General features: G+C 38.4%; 1 protein-coding gene across 1 annotated transcript in view; it reads right to left on the reverse strand.

The window, feature by feature from the left end:
• LOC145674290 (glycosyltransferase 25 family member-like) overlaps positions 1-18723 on the reverse strand; it is a 248779-nt gene that overhangs the window by 36467 nt on the left and 193589 nt on the right. The window contains exon 4 of the mRNA XM_081744144.1: positions 8201-8404. Coding sequence (XP_081600270.1) covers positions 8201-8404 — 204 coding nt within the window. The remainder of the gene's footprint in view (positions 1-8200; positions 8405-18723) is intronic.

Here is an 18723-nt window from a genome sequence, read left to right on the forward strand (position 1 = left end):
TACCATTGAGTATGATCAATTTAATTATAAACCTACGATACAATTTTAAAATTGTGATGATAATCGAACAAGTTCCCTTCAACTGCATATGCTATAATAAGTAATCCATATTAACAAGCGAGTATAATTTTCTAGAATTATTTCTTTAAACAACTTGGAATTTGATGCCGTTATTTTGTTACTTTTCAAACATAAATACATCTTACGGGATCGATGGAACTCGGCCTCGACGGCATCGACGGAACTCCAAAATTCGATCATGGCCATTTTTGGAAAGGTAGCAGATCTTCACAAGCTTAGGAAGCATAGAAATATTATGGTGTACAGACCTTTGAGCTTTCATGGAGTTCCTGAGCTAATAGCCACTTAAGTGGCGATATTAACTTAATGAAAAAGTAAGTCCAAACTTGAAATTTAATGCCCAATGAGTCAGGAACCAACAATCCACACAACATAGTATTCGATATTCCTAATGAGATCACTAAAAGCTTTCACCATTTCAAATATGGTTGACTGAAGACCTTTCTTTCCGGAGTTATCATTTATCAAAATTGGAGTTTCTGGCCCAATTTTTACACAAAAAATCACTTAATTTTTTATTTAGATGAGACAGAAAGAACTTATCCGATACTAACTAAATTTAAGATGGTGGTGGATCTTTCTAAGCTTAGTACATATGTGAAATATTATGGTATGCAGATTTTTGGTTGTCTGGTAAGTCCAAATCTCAAATTTGATTCAAAATAACTCGGAGACCATAACTCTGCAGAACGTAATATTTTACATGCCTATTGAAATCATCAAGGCCTACCTCTATTATTTCAAATTTGGGCAAGTGCTTCTTTGGTTCCCGAGCTACAGGTATTAAAGTTTAAGTTTTGATTTAGTAAACCTGTCAAATGTTAAGTAAAAGACATGGATATTAAACGGCGTGACAGACATCTTGGCATTTAAAGGCGGTGCTCCAAGTTCCCTTTAAATGCTGCTAGCAAATCAGAGGCCAGCGGTATTGCCACGTTTATTTTGTACACATACACGTCTATCCCATGTCAACTGATCGCGCTGTAGTTTGTCTGCTTAGCCTAGAGACCTGCACGGGTCGGGCCCGGCCCGAGGCACGAAGTCCGGCCTGGCCCGCGGGCCGGGCTTGGGCGGGCCGACACTGTTATTTCTTTGGGCCGGGCCGGGCTTGGGCTGGCCGACACTGATTTCGCTTGAGGTCGGGCCGGGCTGGGACCGATCTATTGCAATTCTTTAATAATTAGTGACTTTCGTTAAACGATAATTGGAATAAAGCCAAACGTTGAAGAAGTGTCTCCGTGAAAAATGTTACAAAGAATGCAATAGCTATTTACAGTTTGTGTTAGGGATGGTATCGAGACGAGACGAGACGAGACTTTGTACAGTCTCGGTCTCGTCTCGGTTCATAAATAACGGTATCGGTCTCGGTCTCGTCTCGAGCAAAAACTCACCGTCTCGGTCTCGGTCAACAGATGCTTGTCTCGATCTCGGTCTCGGTCTCGAGTACCAAGTCTCGGTCTCGTCTCGAAAGTCTCGAAATAAATAGTGTTAAATTAAAATAGTGAAAGTATTATTCTCGTACAGTCTGTCGTTCCCGCTTATTTTTTCCTTTCATTTTGACTTAGAATTATGATATGGTGTACCTCTTCATAGCTAATTTGCTAGTGCTAATGCTTTCCATGCGCGTATTCCAGGTTCAATGATCAGTGGGTATATCACCCTAAAACCCTAATAGAACCCATATTTCACTTTCAGCAATAGACTTTGTCTCATATAGCGTCAGAACTGCCTATACAATTAAACTCTATTAAATTAACTCCAGTACTATACAGTAGTTTATTTCCTTCCTTTGAATCAGAATTGTTCAATACCTCCTAACGGATAACGTAACACATAGCAGCACGAATGTATTTAATCGTACCGAAATTGAAACTTTACAATTTCTCATTTATTATTCAATACATTCTGCTTTGACTGTCATTTTAAAAACAGAATATAACGTTCATTATCTTAACAAATAGGGTAAATTATTACTACAATATATGTATTTTGTTTGAAATTGATGAAATGCTTTATTACCATTTCACATCTCCGTGTTTAATTGACACTTTATAACACGAACGTCCTGAACCTTGTGGTGGGAGCTATTACACTCATCTTTGCTATGTGAGGTCTCGAGTTGGATCACAAAACAAGTTAGATTCAAAGTCCGATGTTTCGCATAATTCGCGTCTCATTTTAAGTGCATTCTGTTTATTATACAAGTTCATAAGGTCGTAATGCATTACGTAAGCACATATCCAGTGTCGTAACATAGAATAATCTTATTCCTGGGCTCTCAACGGTGCATGCAATCTTTATTTGAGAACACTAATCTTGCTTTCCTTAAGTTGAAATTTTATATTGATTAAAAATTACTTGCGAAACATGGACATACATATTATATAAGTATATAGGTAATTCGAGTTATCTGTATCTATTTTTTTTCACTCGCCAAAACAAGTGATTCTTAACTTTCTAGTTTTCTTTTGTATCACTCTTCGTAGTTTTGCTGCAACATGATGGATTGAATAGTCAAAAATACTTTTTTCGTTCTACGACTTTCATTAAATTTTGGATCCATTTTTACCCTACCTTACCTAGTAAAAGTTATGTATATAGTCTTAGTTGAGGAACCAGTTTTTCGCTTCTGTAAAATTACGAAATTATGACTTGGTTTAGTTTACCTCCGAGGTTTAGATATAATAAAATCATCATCACCATCATAATCAACCATTATCAATCCATTGCTGGATGAAGGTCTTTCCAAGTCTTGACAACTATCTAACTTGGGCAATTCTTTTCCAGGTTACTCCTCAGTGGCTCTTGATTTCGTCACACCTTCTTGTATGCGGGGGTTTCCTAGGCTGTTTTTGTCTTGTGGTGTCCAGTCTAGAATTGTTTTCGTCCGTCGATCATAATTTCTTCTTACAATACGTCCAGCACATTTTCCAGCTCATATTAAATTATTTCATTAGCATCATCAGTATTCATTTCTATATATTTGGGCTACAAATAGTTTGAATTCGCTACTTTCGGAGTACAGACACGCTACTTTTTAATCTTCGAATCTGGCAACACTGACTGAATGATTTAAATCAACATAATATGAGAATCCCCATTTGGTCTAGCGGCTAGCACTCTTGATTTCTGTTCGCGTGGTCTCGAGTTCGATTTCCGGTAGGGGTAAAGTTGAACGACCGAAGTGGTTCGGATTCCACTTATAATCATTAGCTCCACGTCTTCTTTAGCCTCACTAGCATAACTGTGGGACGTTAAACTAAAACAAAACAAAACAAAAGTGAACACTGTGTATTACTAACTGTAAGTCCTTGAATAATTTCATATAGCTATGTGGTATGGGTCGAGTTTGATGTGATCGGTTGTCAAATTAAAGCAAGTGAAATGTAATTAGTGTGTAATTAGAACTTTTAATTAAACACGGTCTTAATCTGAAGTGTACAGCAGGCCTAAGGCTTAGGGGAAACAACTAGTGTTACTGAAAATGTATCAGTTACATTTAATTTCAGTTACAATTTACATTTACATGTATTGCTGGAACGAAGACTTAAACATTAACATTATAAGTAGCCCAAAGACTATGAAAAACGTCTTCTCTTGAAAGCATTCTTGCACCATAAAACAAACTACGAGTAATTTTAAAATATCTTGCAGTTCATCTACGTTATTTGTACATATTTAGAATAATATTTAGCAATTTATTTAAGTGGGCAACGCTGCTTAAAATAATGTAACTGCGACTTGTTGTAATTAAAACCACCAAAAACTATTGTTGTAATGTTATAGAAGCAAAGGAAAGCAATAATCATTATAAAAATTTAATACAAATACGTCATTTTAAGCAGTATAACAATCACTATCACTAGCGCTACCAATGTGTTTGGTATCTCTGAAACGATGTGAAGTAATAGTTGTTGTAAATGGCGTTATAAAGATTTAAGTCTTTTGGAAGCATCTGCATGATGAGACGTGATATGTCAGCGCGTTTTCGAAGTAAAGTCTTTAGAAACATTTAAATTTTTCGTTTCTTGTAACTTTGTTCCCTCATTCATTCGAAATATATTATACCATGATCACAGTATTTGAAGCTAAGATACAGTTGATGCGCATTGCACCGTCCATGCCATTTGAGTTATTAGAGATTTCCAAAATGTTGATGTTAATGATACTGTGTTGTCCTTTGTTACACTAAATAATGTATGGGCTATTGTGGTTTTGTTAAATAAGTAAATTAGAAATATGTAATACTTTACGTAGCGCAATTTGAGAAAATACAACTTTATTTTGCTTTTAGCAACATTGTTTATCTAGTGATATTGCAGAGTATCTAGAAGAATTTCCCAACTTGGTACAAAATTTCAGCATTTTTAATATATATATATATATATATATATATATATATATATATATATATATATATATATATATATATATATTTCGCAGATCATACGGGAGGGCTATAGGGACTATAGCCCCCCTTAACGCTCAGGTATACACTGGATAAAATGAGTTTCAATCCTAATTTCTGTACACTGGATAAAGCGGCAAACCATGGTTTAGCCCTTCCCTTGATCATATACTGGGTCCACGGATATATGTATATATTTAATCTTTCCACGGAGATATTCGAAAACGGTTGAACATAAATGAACCGAAGAAAAACTCAAATAGGAAATGCCATGGGACACACCGAATGGTGGTGTCGCGGCGCCTCCCGGGGCCACCCTTCATGGGGTACCAGAGCCAAACTTTAAAATTTTAAATGGAAACATGGGGCTAGTAATACCTCGTTCCATAGATCTTTAAAAAGTAAAAAGCTTTGTGGTAAAAGATTTTTCATATTGGTCACCGTATTCAAGATGGCCACCATGATATGGTGTCTGTATCTGATAAAACGTCCAGTACCACTAATATGAAAACAGTTGGAGGTAAACGAACAGTCATGAAGTGAAAGAGGAAATTCATGGGGCGCGTCGATTAATGTTCTCGCAGTGCTCCACGGCTGCCTTTCAAGGGGGCCAAACTTAGAAATTTTGAACCGAAATATGGGTCAAGTGATACGTTGTTGGATAAATTTTGAAACACTAAACAGTATTGTATCAAAAGTTTTTCATATGGGTCACCGTTTTCAAAATGGCCGCCAAGACATGGTGCCTGTATCAGATAAAACGTCCAGTACCACTAGCCCCCTAATATAAAAATAGTTGGAGATAAATGAACAGAATAAAACTCGTATAGGAAAGAGGGTATTTATCATTCCACGGCTCGAGTATAATGCAACGGAGAAAAAGATTATTAAAGTATAATTAACATTATGCAAAAGAAAAATTATCTTTCCGATCTCTGTCCGTAAGTGGGTGAAGCGGGAATGAATGGTAAAATCTCAAATGAGAACCTCACTTTTATTTGCAATAGATATGGTTTGTCTGAAGCACTTGTGTGTACAAATGACTGGTACTATAATGAATAAAAATAAAGTGAAATAAGGTGAAAAAATAAGGCGAAATTCAAGTTTAACAACATTTTGCCCGCCCCTTCGCCCTTGATAATTTAACGCAATGCGTGCAAGATTTTTGGGACATATCTGCATCAGTATGTACCGTTTCGTTACTAAGGATCACAACTGAAATTACCGTTGAAAGTTATTCGGAATGTAACTGTGCACATCTCAGTGAAACTCATATTCTATCACATGCAAGAAGACATAGAAGGAAAAGAAGCGAACCAATATCATGTGCAGACGACTGTTGAACAAAACCAACGTTTGTAAACATTGTCCTAAAATTGCATTGTTCGACAAATTGGTTTCGCATTTCAGTTGATTCATTTTTGCATCAAACCATTGCCTGCAATCAAAATGGAAGGTACCATTTAACAAGAATTTTACATACTTTATCCCATTACAGAGACATTTATCTCTTATTAAAACACATTTCAAATACCTTTGTTTCGTAGATACAATTTGCAAAAACTAAGGCTCTCATTTGCAATTTCACCGATCCTTCCCGCTTCACTCACTAACGGAGTGAGGTTAAGATAAATTTCTAGGAGTTAAATTTCTTCCTTTCCATTATGGCACCTTCACTCTAATCATCTTTTCGACTGTTGCAACATTCCCGAGCTATAGAATGATAAATACCCTCTGTGATTTCCTATTCGAATATTTGTTCTGGTGCTTTCATATTAGTGATACTGGACGTTTTACCTGATGCAGGTACCATGTCTTGGTGGTCATTTTGAAAACGGTGACCCATATGAACAATCTTTTGCAACAGCTCTATTCAGTTTTTAAAGATATGTTGAACGAGGTATCACTCACCCCATGTTTCCATTTACAATTTTGAGGTTGCGCCCTGGGCCCCCATGAAGGGTGGGCCTCCGCGACAATATCAATCGATGTGCCACATGACATTTTCTATTTGAGTTTTTGTTCGGTTCATTTATGTTCAACCGTTTTTATATTAGTGGTACAAAACGTTTTAACTGTATCTCATAGAGACAACATGTCTTGTCGGCCATTTTGAATACAGTGCCCGATATGAAAGATCTTTTGCCACAACGCTTTTTAGTTTTTCAAGATCTATCGAACGAGGTACCCCTCACCCCTTGCTTCCATTTAAAATTAAAGTTGGGCTCGGGAACCTATGCAGGGCGGACCTGGGTGGCACCGCGACCATATATATATATATATATATATATAGAGAGAGAGAGAGAGAGAGAGAGAGAATTCTATTTGCATCAACAGTGGATTTAGTTTCTGGAGAGGCTTGAGGAACCAGTAAGAAACATTTGCGTTGTACGTGCAATGCAAAAAAATTATCACAAATTTATTTCGGGAGGGGTTTGAGCCCGATAACCACCCCCTAAATACGCCAATGTACATCAGTCGACCGCTCTCATATTATCTAACACAGCAACGAAACAAATTTTGAGTGAAGGCAATTTTAGTATCTATCAATATCAATATTCGAGACGAGACCGAGACTTTCGAGACTGACCTAAGTCTCGTCTCGGTCTCGTCTCGATTTATAGAGGTCTGTCTCGGTCTCGGTCTCGTCTCGGTTTTTAAAAGTCCGTCTCGGTCTCGGTCTCGTCTCGATAATTCGAGACGAGACCGAGACGAGACCGAGACTGGTCTCGGTCTCGGTACCATCCCTAGTTTGTGTTGCTTAGCGACTCCACTTTCACTATAGAGGATTGCAGGCATTATGCGGTAAATTGAGCTCTGACCTTGACCTTCACTGAACTCAAAATATAAAAAGAAGAGGTGGGAATGTTTTGCCTGTCGCTAAACAATATTGCCATCTTTACTTTATGCTAAAAATCAATTAAGTTAATTTTTGTTTCAGGGAATGGAGTTTTTGTTTTCTCGATGACAGGCAAAGTGCTAGGAGGCAATGATACAATTCGGGAGGTAAGCGTCAGGTTGTGAACAAAGTTTAGAAAATGTTTCTGAGGGTTAGGTCAAATTTAGTACTAAATTTTGAGAAAGATTGGGGCTCGAGCTATTTTTTAAAAAAAAATATCGGGTCGAGGTCGGGCCAAAAAATTTTAAAATTTATCGGACCCGGGCCGGGCTTGGGCCAAGAATTTTGAAGCACTTATTGGGCCGGGCCGGGCTCGGGCCGAAAATCTCCAAAACTTTTTGGGCCCGGGCTGGGCCGGGCCTAGGTACGTTCGGGCTGGATTGGGCTCGGGCCGAAAAATTCGGCCCGTGCAGGTCTCTAGCTTAGCCATAGCCACACCCCTTAGCACTCGGCAACACCGCGTCAGAGCTTGTGTTTTATTAGTTTAGCTGAAATGCCAAGATGTTTGTCACAAGCTTTTTTTATTATTTTTTTTAATAATTAAGATTTGCTTAAAATCACTAAATGGCCTTTTTTCGCTATAGAGAAATTACTAATCCCTTCTCATTTTTCACGTTTTCAACCTTTCTCTCGAATTATAATTGCTGGAAAATAAGTCTACTCGGTTTTGCTAAAAACACTTCACAAAATGTAGAAGAAACATGCGTTGTTCACTATAAAATCCTCAGAAATATAATGGAATTCCCAGAAGAGATACGTGAGTACTAACATTGAGACATGCTACATCTGTAACTATCTTAAAATATACTTACTCAGGATGTTTATCAAAGAGGATAGGAAGATACTCATCAACGGGAACCATATTTTGTAGCGGTTGGGCCGCTACAAGTTTTCGAGCACCACTTGCAGAAAGCAAATAGCCGATGGTCCAATATGAATAGCTGGCCCATACAAGTTGCTGGGAGCCTTGTAACCATGGTTCATCTGCTTCTTCCAATCGCTTTCTGCCTAAATATCTGCAAGAAAAGAAAATTACTCAACAAAGTTAGTAATCACAATTATGATATATGCTAGGGACAAAGTCTGACTGCCGTGTATGTAGAAACAGTAACAATGTTTGTGGCACTGTCAAACACTGTCGTATTCATTTTTTGGGGTAATGTAAGTGATATGAAATCTTTAACGTCCCGCAATTATACCCCACAGGCTAAGAAAGATGGATAATTAAGGTAAATGAATAATGATGGAAGAATTGGTCCAACGAAAATGTAGAAGGAAAGAGGAGTATCGGAGAAAACCGCTAAAACATGTTTCCCACCACAAACCAAGGATCAAACCAGGGACCCCACACACCAGAGATAAGCGCTGTGCCACTGAATCACAAGGGAGCTCACAAGAAGAGAAAGATTTTCGAGAATCAATACGAGATAAGTAATAGTTCTGCGAGAAACGGCACAAGACAAAATTTACAAGACGTGACGAGAAAATCTAATCGACGCTACCCTCGCCACATAATGGTGAGTTCAAATACTGCATTACAATCCACGCTATCAAAGAGTAAAATGTGTTCGACATAAAATGCCTATCGTTATTAAAGACGAACGTCTCAGTTCTTTCCTACATAAATGTGCAATTACATTGCAATCAAGAAAGAATATCCCCGTAGTGGTTTTACCACATCGAAGAATGGTGTCACCACAACGTGGTCAAAAGTAATAAAAATGCACCGCCAGATCAAAGCAGATATTTCCACAGTCGCAAGAAGAAAATGACCTAAGCGTAAAGTAAAGCGTATGAGTTTCAAAAACTTCGTCTTCTTGTAAGTCACCTGGACAAACAGCCACCGTGAATATAATGATTCATAAAACCAAATCTTTTGAGGTAGCAAATTTTGAATTAATCCAATGCATAACATAAAATACTCAGGAGACCTGCCAACCTAAGCCTCCTAGACTTGACGACCCTAAAAATGTTGGGTAAACGGTATAAATTATGTAGTTCCCCGTTATAAAGTTTCCGCCATTCCCCATTCCCGTTCCTCTTGGGTCCGAATATTCGTCTCAAGATCTTGTTCTCAAACATTTTCAGTCTATGTTCTTCCCTTTCTTCTTACATACAAAAAAAAGATATATAAAATGTTTGTCATCTCCCTGGAAATGTAATGGATTCAAAACAAAAACCAGTTGAGAATGCTCCAAGAGCATTGCCAGAACGAAATTAAAAAAGAATGGAGAGATGGAGCGGGAAGGATAACTGTCATTGTTATTACATGTAAAAGTAAATCTTGTCCACACCTTGTTCTGTTTCTCGCAAAAATTTGCAAAATATAATCTCTCTATGACTTACAGTTCCCGAGATATGGCTCCTTAGATCTCCCGAAATTCGAAATTTTTTGGTCAATATCTGGGGAACGGTAGCCAGTTCATCAGTGGCCAGCGGTTAATATTTGGTACCAAAACGTTTACCATTATCTTAGGTATTGATCAACACCAATATGATCTCTCTGTGACTTACGTTCCCGAGATATAGCTCCTTAAATCTATCGAAATCAGAACAATTTTTGGCCAATATCATGGGAACGATAAATCATAGAGTGACTGTATTTGTGTTAATCAATACCTAAGAGGATGGTAAATACTTTGGTACCAATACTAATTGGTGGCTACTGGCCAAACCAGTGACCAGTTGAACAGTGGCCATTGGTTACTATTTGGTACCAAAGTATTTACCATGCTCTTCGGTATTGATGAACACGAGTAACTATAACTTATATTTCCCGAGATATGGCTCCTTAAATCTCTGGACATTGGCCATTTTTGGCCAAAATCACCAGAACGGTAAGTCATAGAGACATATTGGTGTTAATCAATACCTAAGGGGATAGTAAACATTTTGGTACAGATATTAATTTGGTCGCCACTGGCCAAACCAATGGCTAATTGGGCAGTAGCCGCCGGTCACTATTTGGTACCAAAATATTTACCACCTCTTAGGTATTGATCAACACCAATATGATTTCTCTATGACTTATTGTTCCCGAGATATGGCTCCTTAAATCTCTGGAAATCGGTCATTTTTGGCCAATATCTCGGGAACGGTAAGAGTGACGCGAAAAAATTAATAACTTTTTCAGATAGTTTTTGATGCTCTATTGAATGCAGGATTCAAAATTGAAAAAAAATGCAAATTACAAACAGACAGACAAAGAGACTTCAGTAGCGAACTTTCTACGTTAGTTTTTGATGCTCTATCGAATGCAGGGTTCAAAATTGAAAAAAAAACGCAAATAGCATACAGACATTCAGACACACAGACATAGAGAATTCAGTAATGATATTTTTAAATTCGTCGACTAGTAAAATCCAATTACTCGAAGAAGCAATGCGATACAGAAGTTGATTCGTTTACATTGAGCCGAATTCGAATGTTGTCTACGATCTGCACGCCACCTCTACTGACTATCGCCTGGCATCGGTGTTTCCATTGCAGGAGCATGGCTATTGCATCCCACTTCTCTTTACAGGGTTTCCACTGGCCAGAGACGGTGCGGATTTGATGATGGGACAGGAGCGGCTTGTTGAGTCCGAAAGCACAATAGACCATTGGGTTAGCATATGGAGTCTTGACAGGGATATCGAGAAGGGAATTACCAAAATTTCAGTTTCATGTTTCATACGGCGATAGAATTCCAGCAATGTTTTCACCCTGTCGCTGGAGGCCTTGTCTTGCTGCAGTTCAATCTGGCTCACGTCCTGTACGTACAATGTTGGGATTTCATGCTGGTATATTTCAGTCAGCAGATGAGTTCGGTAGTACGCACCATTGATTTTGACATTTCGCTCCACTTTTCGGAGAAGTAGTTCGCTCCTGTTAGGGGAAATCAACCACAACCATGAACCCCCTTTCGGGAAAAGCTCTGCGCAATAGCGTAGGGACATGCTTCATCCCTTGGCGTTAATAGGTCTACATACAACAAAATGACAGGAATATTACCATAGTCTGTGAAGTAAATCTACGCCTCATCAAGATTAACAACAAATTCCCACCGATCACCCGTGATATGATGTTCATATATCCTCCTGCAATTCACTGTTCCCTCAGCTACATGACACGGTTTCAGGGCGTGCATACTGCTCTTGGAAATGACCGTGAGGTGTAAATCCCCGTGAATGGCGTGGTTGATTGCCGATTACGATGTGCAGTATTTGCTGGCAATTGCACACTGTGTGGAGTGATTTTCGGATGTCACCATACGGTGAACCACAATCAATAGCGGCGGAGTCGTCTTCAGAAGAGGCCGTTTCTAGCTCCTTGAGCCGGTTTGGTGGGCCCAGAACTCTGTTCCGCATTTTTCCGTACAATGCAATTCACACTGACACGACCTACACGAAAATTATGCACTTGACACATTCTACGATGCGCGAAGCCGTGAACGTAAAATCGGAAAGGGCTTCAATGAACCCATCCCAGAATCTGTTCTGTTTCGATGGAATCAGACTATGCTCAGCTCAGTGACTAAAGAGATACATGCTTCGAAGCAATCTCACTGTGATAGATTGCACATGCACGGTACAGTTGTATACTGACTTCGTTTCAATATAAATGAAGCAACCTCTGCAATATCGATATCTTAACGTATTTTTAAACGCTCCTTTCATGAAAAGATATTTAAAACTAAATGAAATTGTATAGAGGAACATGCCATGCACATATTTGAAATCAATCTTCTGTAAAAGTTGAAAACTCCTGATTTTCCACCTTTCGTCACTAGTTTTCAAATATGTCGAAACACAAGGACCTTACACAGAACAACAATGATATCTCTAGAACAAACTGATTTAAAGATATAATTATATTTAAATTTATTGACCTAACCTCGTATAAAGTCTTTGGTTCGAAGACAGAAGTTTTTTTTTTAAAAAAAACGTTACTTCATACTTGCATTAAAGGTATGAAATAGCTTGATCTTAGAGATATTTGCATGTTGAAGGAACGCTATTACTAGAATTAAAGAGAACATCCTTTAACGCGAGTGCTTGATTTGACTTTCAAACAACTTAAATATATAGGAAAAAAGAGTTGAAAAGACTTCCATTTTGCCTTGATCAGCAAAAAGTAATTTGCATACACAATTAGGAAAGCGAATCTTAAAGTGCAGTTGCCTGCATTCAAATATATCGGTAACGAAAACTGAAAGTAGCACACGATTAGGGATATAAAACTTAGCTTAATAGAATTTCCTATGCCCAGGATAACTTCAACTTCTGCTATCGTGCTGTGATCTCGTAAGCCTTGCTTCGCAGCTTAACTGTTACGTGGAGAAACATTTATGAAAGAGAAAAAAATAACAAAAAAAAAAAAAAAACATAATGTCACATATAGAAAAAAACTACTTTATTATGACCGATCTTGTGGCCGACTAAAGACTATAGATTAAATTGTGCTGAATAAAATGCTACAAGGAGTATCCCAAAAGTCATGAAACATATAAAGGTAACCAAGAAAACTCTGTCGTTTTTTCACCCACCATCTTCGAACATCGATATGTCACCTAAGACGTATCTGGAAGATCAAAAGTAGCCCCCATCGGCATTGCGAACCTTCTTCCAACGTTCTGGAAGGCCAAGGTTTGAATCTCGGTAGAAATTGGTGTGCCGTGAAGCGAAGAAGGTATTAAGTGCATTTTGCACTTCTACTAGGAATTTGAACTGTCATCCTCTAAGGCGATTGCTCAAGGAATGGAACAGGTGATAATCGGATGGTGCAATGTCCGGGTGTATGGCGGATCAATAGTGTTTCCCATCCAAGGTATAGAATTGTGTCCCAGGTCATTCTAGCCACGTGGGCTTAGCGTTGACCTGTAACAGAAGGATCCCTTTGCGATTCAGAAAGTGCTGGCTCCAGAGTTTTGAGTTTTCCTGGTACACGGCTTAACTGCTGACACTACACAGTTGTATTGATGCTCTGATCAGCTAGTAGCAGTTCAGAATACACGATGCCGCGAGCAGTCCACCAAACACACAGGATGGCCTTCTGGTGCAGTGCTGGTTTCGGCTGCTTTGGAACCGGTTCATGGAATGCTAACCAATGATGACGGCGCCGTGGAGGTTCGTACATAACCCACTTCTCATTACATGTCAACATCCTGTCCAGAAATGGCTTCTTCCTCACACGAAACAGCAAAGAAACATAGATGTCTGCTCGCGTTTCCTTCTGGCCCGGAGTCAAATCATGTGGACCCATCGACTCAACTTGTAGTGCTTCCCAAGTTTATGGAGGTGCTTCTGAATGTTTTTTCCACTCACACTGAATTGTAGTCCCAGTTCCTCACATATTTGGACACTGTTCGTCTTAATTCTGCATGAAGATCTTCATTTTGTACATGTATTGGTCTTTCGGCACGTGGTGCGTCCTCGAGTGTTTCGTCACCGTCCTTAAACTTGTTAAACCACCGATGCGCTGAACGCGTAATCACGACACCCTTATCAAAGGCCTGGCATATCTTTCGCCCTGCTGTAACGGTGTTTGACCTCAGTTTGAACTCGTACAGTATACATGCCCTTATGACGCTCTGTGGAGGTCCCATGTTCACTCTGTCCTTACGCAAGTTCACAGTGTAACTGAACTGTCACAACCAGGTAGTATATTGGATATACCCACACCAACAACCGAGCTTCGTTTTATCTCCATTCGCATTCAACTGACGGTGTGAGGGTCAATTAAACACAGACTTCCACAAAAAGCAACATAACTTTCTTGGTTACCTTTATAGATGCATCAACCTCCCTACTGAACATCAGGTCTGAGCTACTCGACCCTTCCGGTGAATTTACAGAAAATAAGGAACATAAGAAACTTAAATATGTCGATGTAGTTTGCCACACCTCTAGCCACACACCAAGGCCTCATTGCTTCCACACCAAAAGGTGTGGAAGCCAGAGGTAGACACACCAGATATTAGATTGCTTGTTTATAGTGTATTTTCTGGTTAGAGTCAATTCTGATGCGTAAGTTTTGAAAAAATCGAGAAAAAATGATTTTCTGACGATAAAATGTGTCGTTTGTCACCAATAATAATTGATAGTTTGCATTCGGCTGGGAAAGATTTTTATTGATTTATTTATTGTATATATTAAAACATACGCTATTAACTAACAGGTATTATTTGTTTTTTCTCTTCTTCTAACGATGACGCCCATACTCTTAACAGTGACACCCACTTTCAGTTTTACGTCCCACGATTATGCCGGCTATGTTTAAATGTTAGAGCGATGATGAGAAATGAATGGAATTGTGGAATGAAGAGAATTGGGGAAAACGGGAGAACTCAGACACACGGTGATTGTGCACCATAAAACTCACTTGGCGCGAGCTGAGATCGAACCTGAGACTCCACGTACCAAGGGTGAACGCTGTACCACTGAGTCACCGAGTTCCCCTTTCCCACTTACGATACGTATTTCAACCAAAGAAAAATGACAGAAAACCAAACAAACGCAAGTGCTAAGGACGTTCGAAAATTCATTTCAAACGGTCCTTACATTCTGCATTTTATGAATACAGAAAATAGGAAATCAACATGCATGGCAGTGTATGGCATCCAATTTCCGCGAAGAAATTTAAAACTGGCTTGCGCTGCCGTAAAGCATATTACACACGAACAGGAGTTTTGGGTAAAATCGCCGATTTCGAGGTTCTGTAAAAACGATTCTGTTAAAGGTAGAAACATGAAATTTAGAATTTAAGCAGATATCCAAGAGATGCACTTATATACCAAATCTCACATTCCTATCTTCAACCATATTTGAATACTAGACCTCTAAAGTATATAGTTTTCAGGCTCATTTACTCACTGAGTCACTCATCAAACTGATTAGGTACTTCCTGATGAGATAGAGACGTGAAACTTTACATAAAGGTACCCAATAATGACTTGAGTATGAAAAAAAATCCGTAATGTGAGGAATGTTCTATGCGAACTTTTTTTGGGCAAAAAACTGTCCTTAGCCAGGAAAAGAATCATTTCACTCACTCACTCATCACATTCATTAGGTACTTCCCAATGAGACAGAGACATGAAACTCTGCACAAAAGTACCTTATAATGAGTTGAGTATGGAAAAATTCCGGAATGTGAGGAATGTGCTATGGGAATTTTTATGGGCAAAACACTGTTCTTAGCCAAGCAAGAAATCGTTTCACTCACTCATTCATCAAAATATTAGGTACTTCCAAATGAGATAGAGACGTGAAACTTTGCATAGATATACCATATAATAACTCGAGTACAGAAAAGGTCCGAAATGTGAGGAATGTGCTATGGGATTTTTTGGAGTGAAAAACTGTCCTTAGCCAAGCAGAAATCGGTTCATTCACTCACTCATCAAATTGATTAGGTACTTCCCAATGAGATAAAGACGTGAAACTCTGCATAAAGGTACCTTATAATGACTTAATTGTGAATAAATTCCGAAATGTGATGAATGTGCTACGGGAATTTTTTTATAGGCGGGAAATTGTCCTTATCAAAACAGAAAACAGTTCATTCACTCACTCATCACATTTATTTGCTAGTTCCCAATGAGATAGTGACGTGAAGCTTTGCATAAAGGTGCAATGACTTGAGTATGGAAAAGGTCTGAAATTTAAGTAATGAGCTGAAGGAAATTGTTTATGGGTGAAAGGTGGCCTTAGCCAAGCAGAAATCGGTTCACTCACTGACTGACACACTCATAGCATTGATTAGGCACTTCCAAGTGAGATAGGGGCATGAATCTGTGCATAAAGGTACTTTATAATGACTTGAGTATGGAAAACGTTTGAAATTTAAGGAAGTGCTATGGATGAAAGCTGTCCTTAGTCAAGCAGAAATCGGTTCACTCACTCACTCATCACATTGATGTGGTACTTCCCAATGAGATAAGATGTGAAACTCTGCATAAAGGTACCTTATAATGACCTGAGTAGGGAAAAAGTCCAAAATGTGAGGAATGTGCTATGGAAAATTTCTTATAGGCGAAAAATTGTCCGTAACCATTAGGTACTTCCCAATGAGATGAAGATGTGAATGTCTACACAAAGGTAGCTCATAATGTCTTGAATATGAAAAATGTCCGAAATTTAAGGAATGTGCTACGGAATTTTTTATGGGCGAAAACTGTCCTTACCCAAACAGGGATCGGCTCATTTACTCACTCATCACTGATTAGGTGCTTCCAAATGAGACAGAGATTTGAAACTCTGCATAATGGTACCTACCTTACGTAATGACTTGTGTAAGTAAAAGGTTGCAAATTTAAGGAATGTACTATGGGAATTTTTATGGGTGAAAAACTGTCCATAGCCATTAAAAACTTCTTAATGAGATAAAGATGTGAAACTCTCCATGAAGGTACCCTATAATGTTTGAAAATGAAATTTGAGGAATTTGCTATGGAAAATTTTTCATTGGCAAAGAAACTGACCTTACAATCAGAAATCGGGAACGATTCCGTTATTCAACACATTATGTGCATAATGTTGTCAATCGTCCGAGTGGTCGAGTGGGTGCCCTACTCGCTGGCCTATTGGCTATCACATGCGGTCCCGTGTTCGATTCCCAGTGGAAGAGCCTTTGGAATCTTAACTCTCCTCGATGTTTCTGTGTTCGTGTCCCTGTCGTTCTAGGTTAATAGAAAAACGAGCTAAGGTCACTGAGAAAAATCCGTTATCCGTACAGCGGTATATTGTACAAATATACGGGATCCTTATGTTTACTACAGAAATCAATACTTAACATATGTTATCTATATGCTACATCCGTACTGCACTCTTTCCCACTTAGATGTTACACAATGTCATTGCAGGGTGTCTGACATCTAAAAATCTTCCGTACAATTTTCCATCAGCTATAAGTTACATACGTCCATCTGTATGTGAGATCCTGACCGCCTACATGGAGTTCTTTGGTTCGTGCGGAAAGTACGTTTATTCGAAACACTTATGCGGAAAGTATGTATAAAATATACCGTAAGACGGGGTTAATTTGCACATCATCGGTTACTTTGCACAAAATATGAAAAGAGCTTCACAGTCCTCTGTCGACAAAACCATGAACAGTAAAGAGGAAGTCTGAACTGCCACCATACGATAAAATATCTAACTGTATTTTGGCTATAATGTTCGCGGTTAAGATCAGTTCTAATTACCGGGAGGATTCATTGTTGTAGAGGTATGGAAATCAGTCACTGTAAGGGCCGCCAAAATTTGACAGCTATCACATACAAGAATTTCCGTCAAAGTTAAGTCAGTTTCTTAGAATACTACTATGTATAATAGGACTTTAATGCAATAGTTGAAATTGAAATTTGAAACGTTTTCAAGTCATAAAAAGAAGTAAAACTGGGAGAAGGTGGTTTCAGCCTCTACTCAGGATTACATTGCACAGGTCCAATATACCGCTTAGATAGGAAATTATTACTACTGGAACCTCCTGCATTCTAAATTTAGGCAAATTTCATATTTAGGTAGATGTCGGAAGGAATTTCTTGTTGAAAAATAAATTATGAACAGTGGCGAATCCAGGAAAGTAGTTTGAGAGGGGCTTCACTCACAAAGGCTTCGTTTCTTTTAGAAATCACTAGACTTTTGGCAGCTTGCAGCTTATACACATAGGAATGACTAACATTACATTTTTTAAAAAAGAAATCATGCAATCTGGGTGGGCTTCAGCCTGAAAGTCCCGAAACCCGTAAATCTTCCACTGATTACGATTGGGATGATATACTTTGACATAACGAATAACCAAAGCAAATCAGTTCACGGTGTTTTTTTTTTTTTTTCCTGAGTAAGCATTTTTGTGGGACATATCCTAAACTATAAGAATGTGTTTCTTGTGCCGGTACCAGAAAATACATAATTTTCTTTACAAATATCGATATTTTAAACTAAGTACTGATACCGGTACTATCATTCTAATACCAATATTTGTAGACTGCATGCAGTTTTGCGTAGAAAGTAAACTGTATTAATACTGAAGGGAAAACATTGCACAGAAACGTTATGTTCGTATGTTGAACATACTTTTTCGTGTGGTATGCAAAGTAACCCCATAGGTGGGGTTACTTTGCACCAAAGTTTATATTTCAATAACTATAGTCATACTGAATGTTCACTACAGAGCTTGCAGTAATGTTTTCCTTATATATTTAGCTATTATATGTTTAAAATACAGTTTTCTAAATCATTACGTTTGTAAGTTACATGCGATTTTCTTTAAAATTGCTTAAAATTTGAGTAAAGTAACCCCGTCTTACGGTACATTTTCAGTTATACGTTCAGTGTACGTTCAAAAACTA

The sequence above is a fragment of the Thermobia domestica genome, chromosome 17, assembly GCF_964235325.1.
Source record: "Thermobia domestica chromosome 17, izTheDome1.hap1.1, whole genome shotgun sequence".
Lineage (NCBI taxonomy): Eukaryota > Metazoa > Arthropoda > Insecta > Zygentoma > Lepismatidae > Thermobia > Thermobia domestica.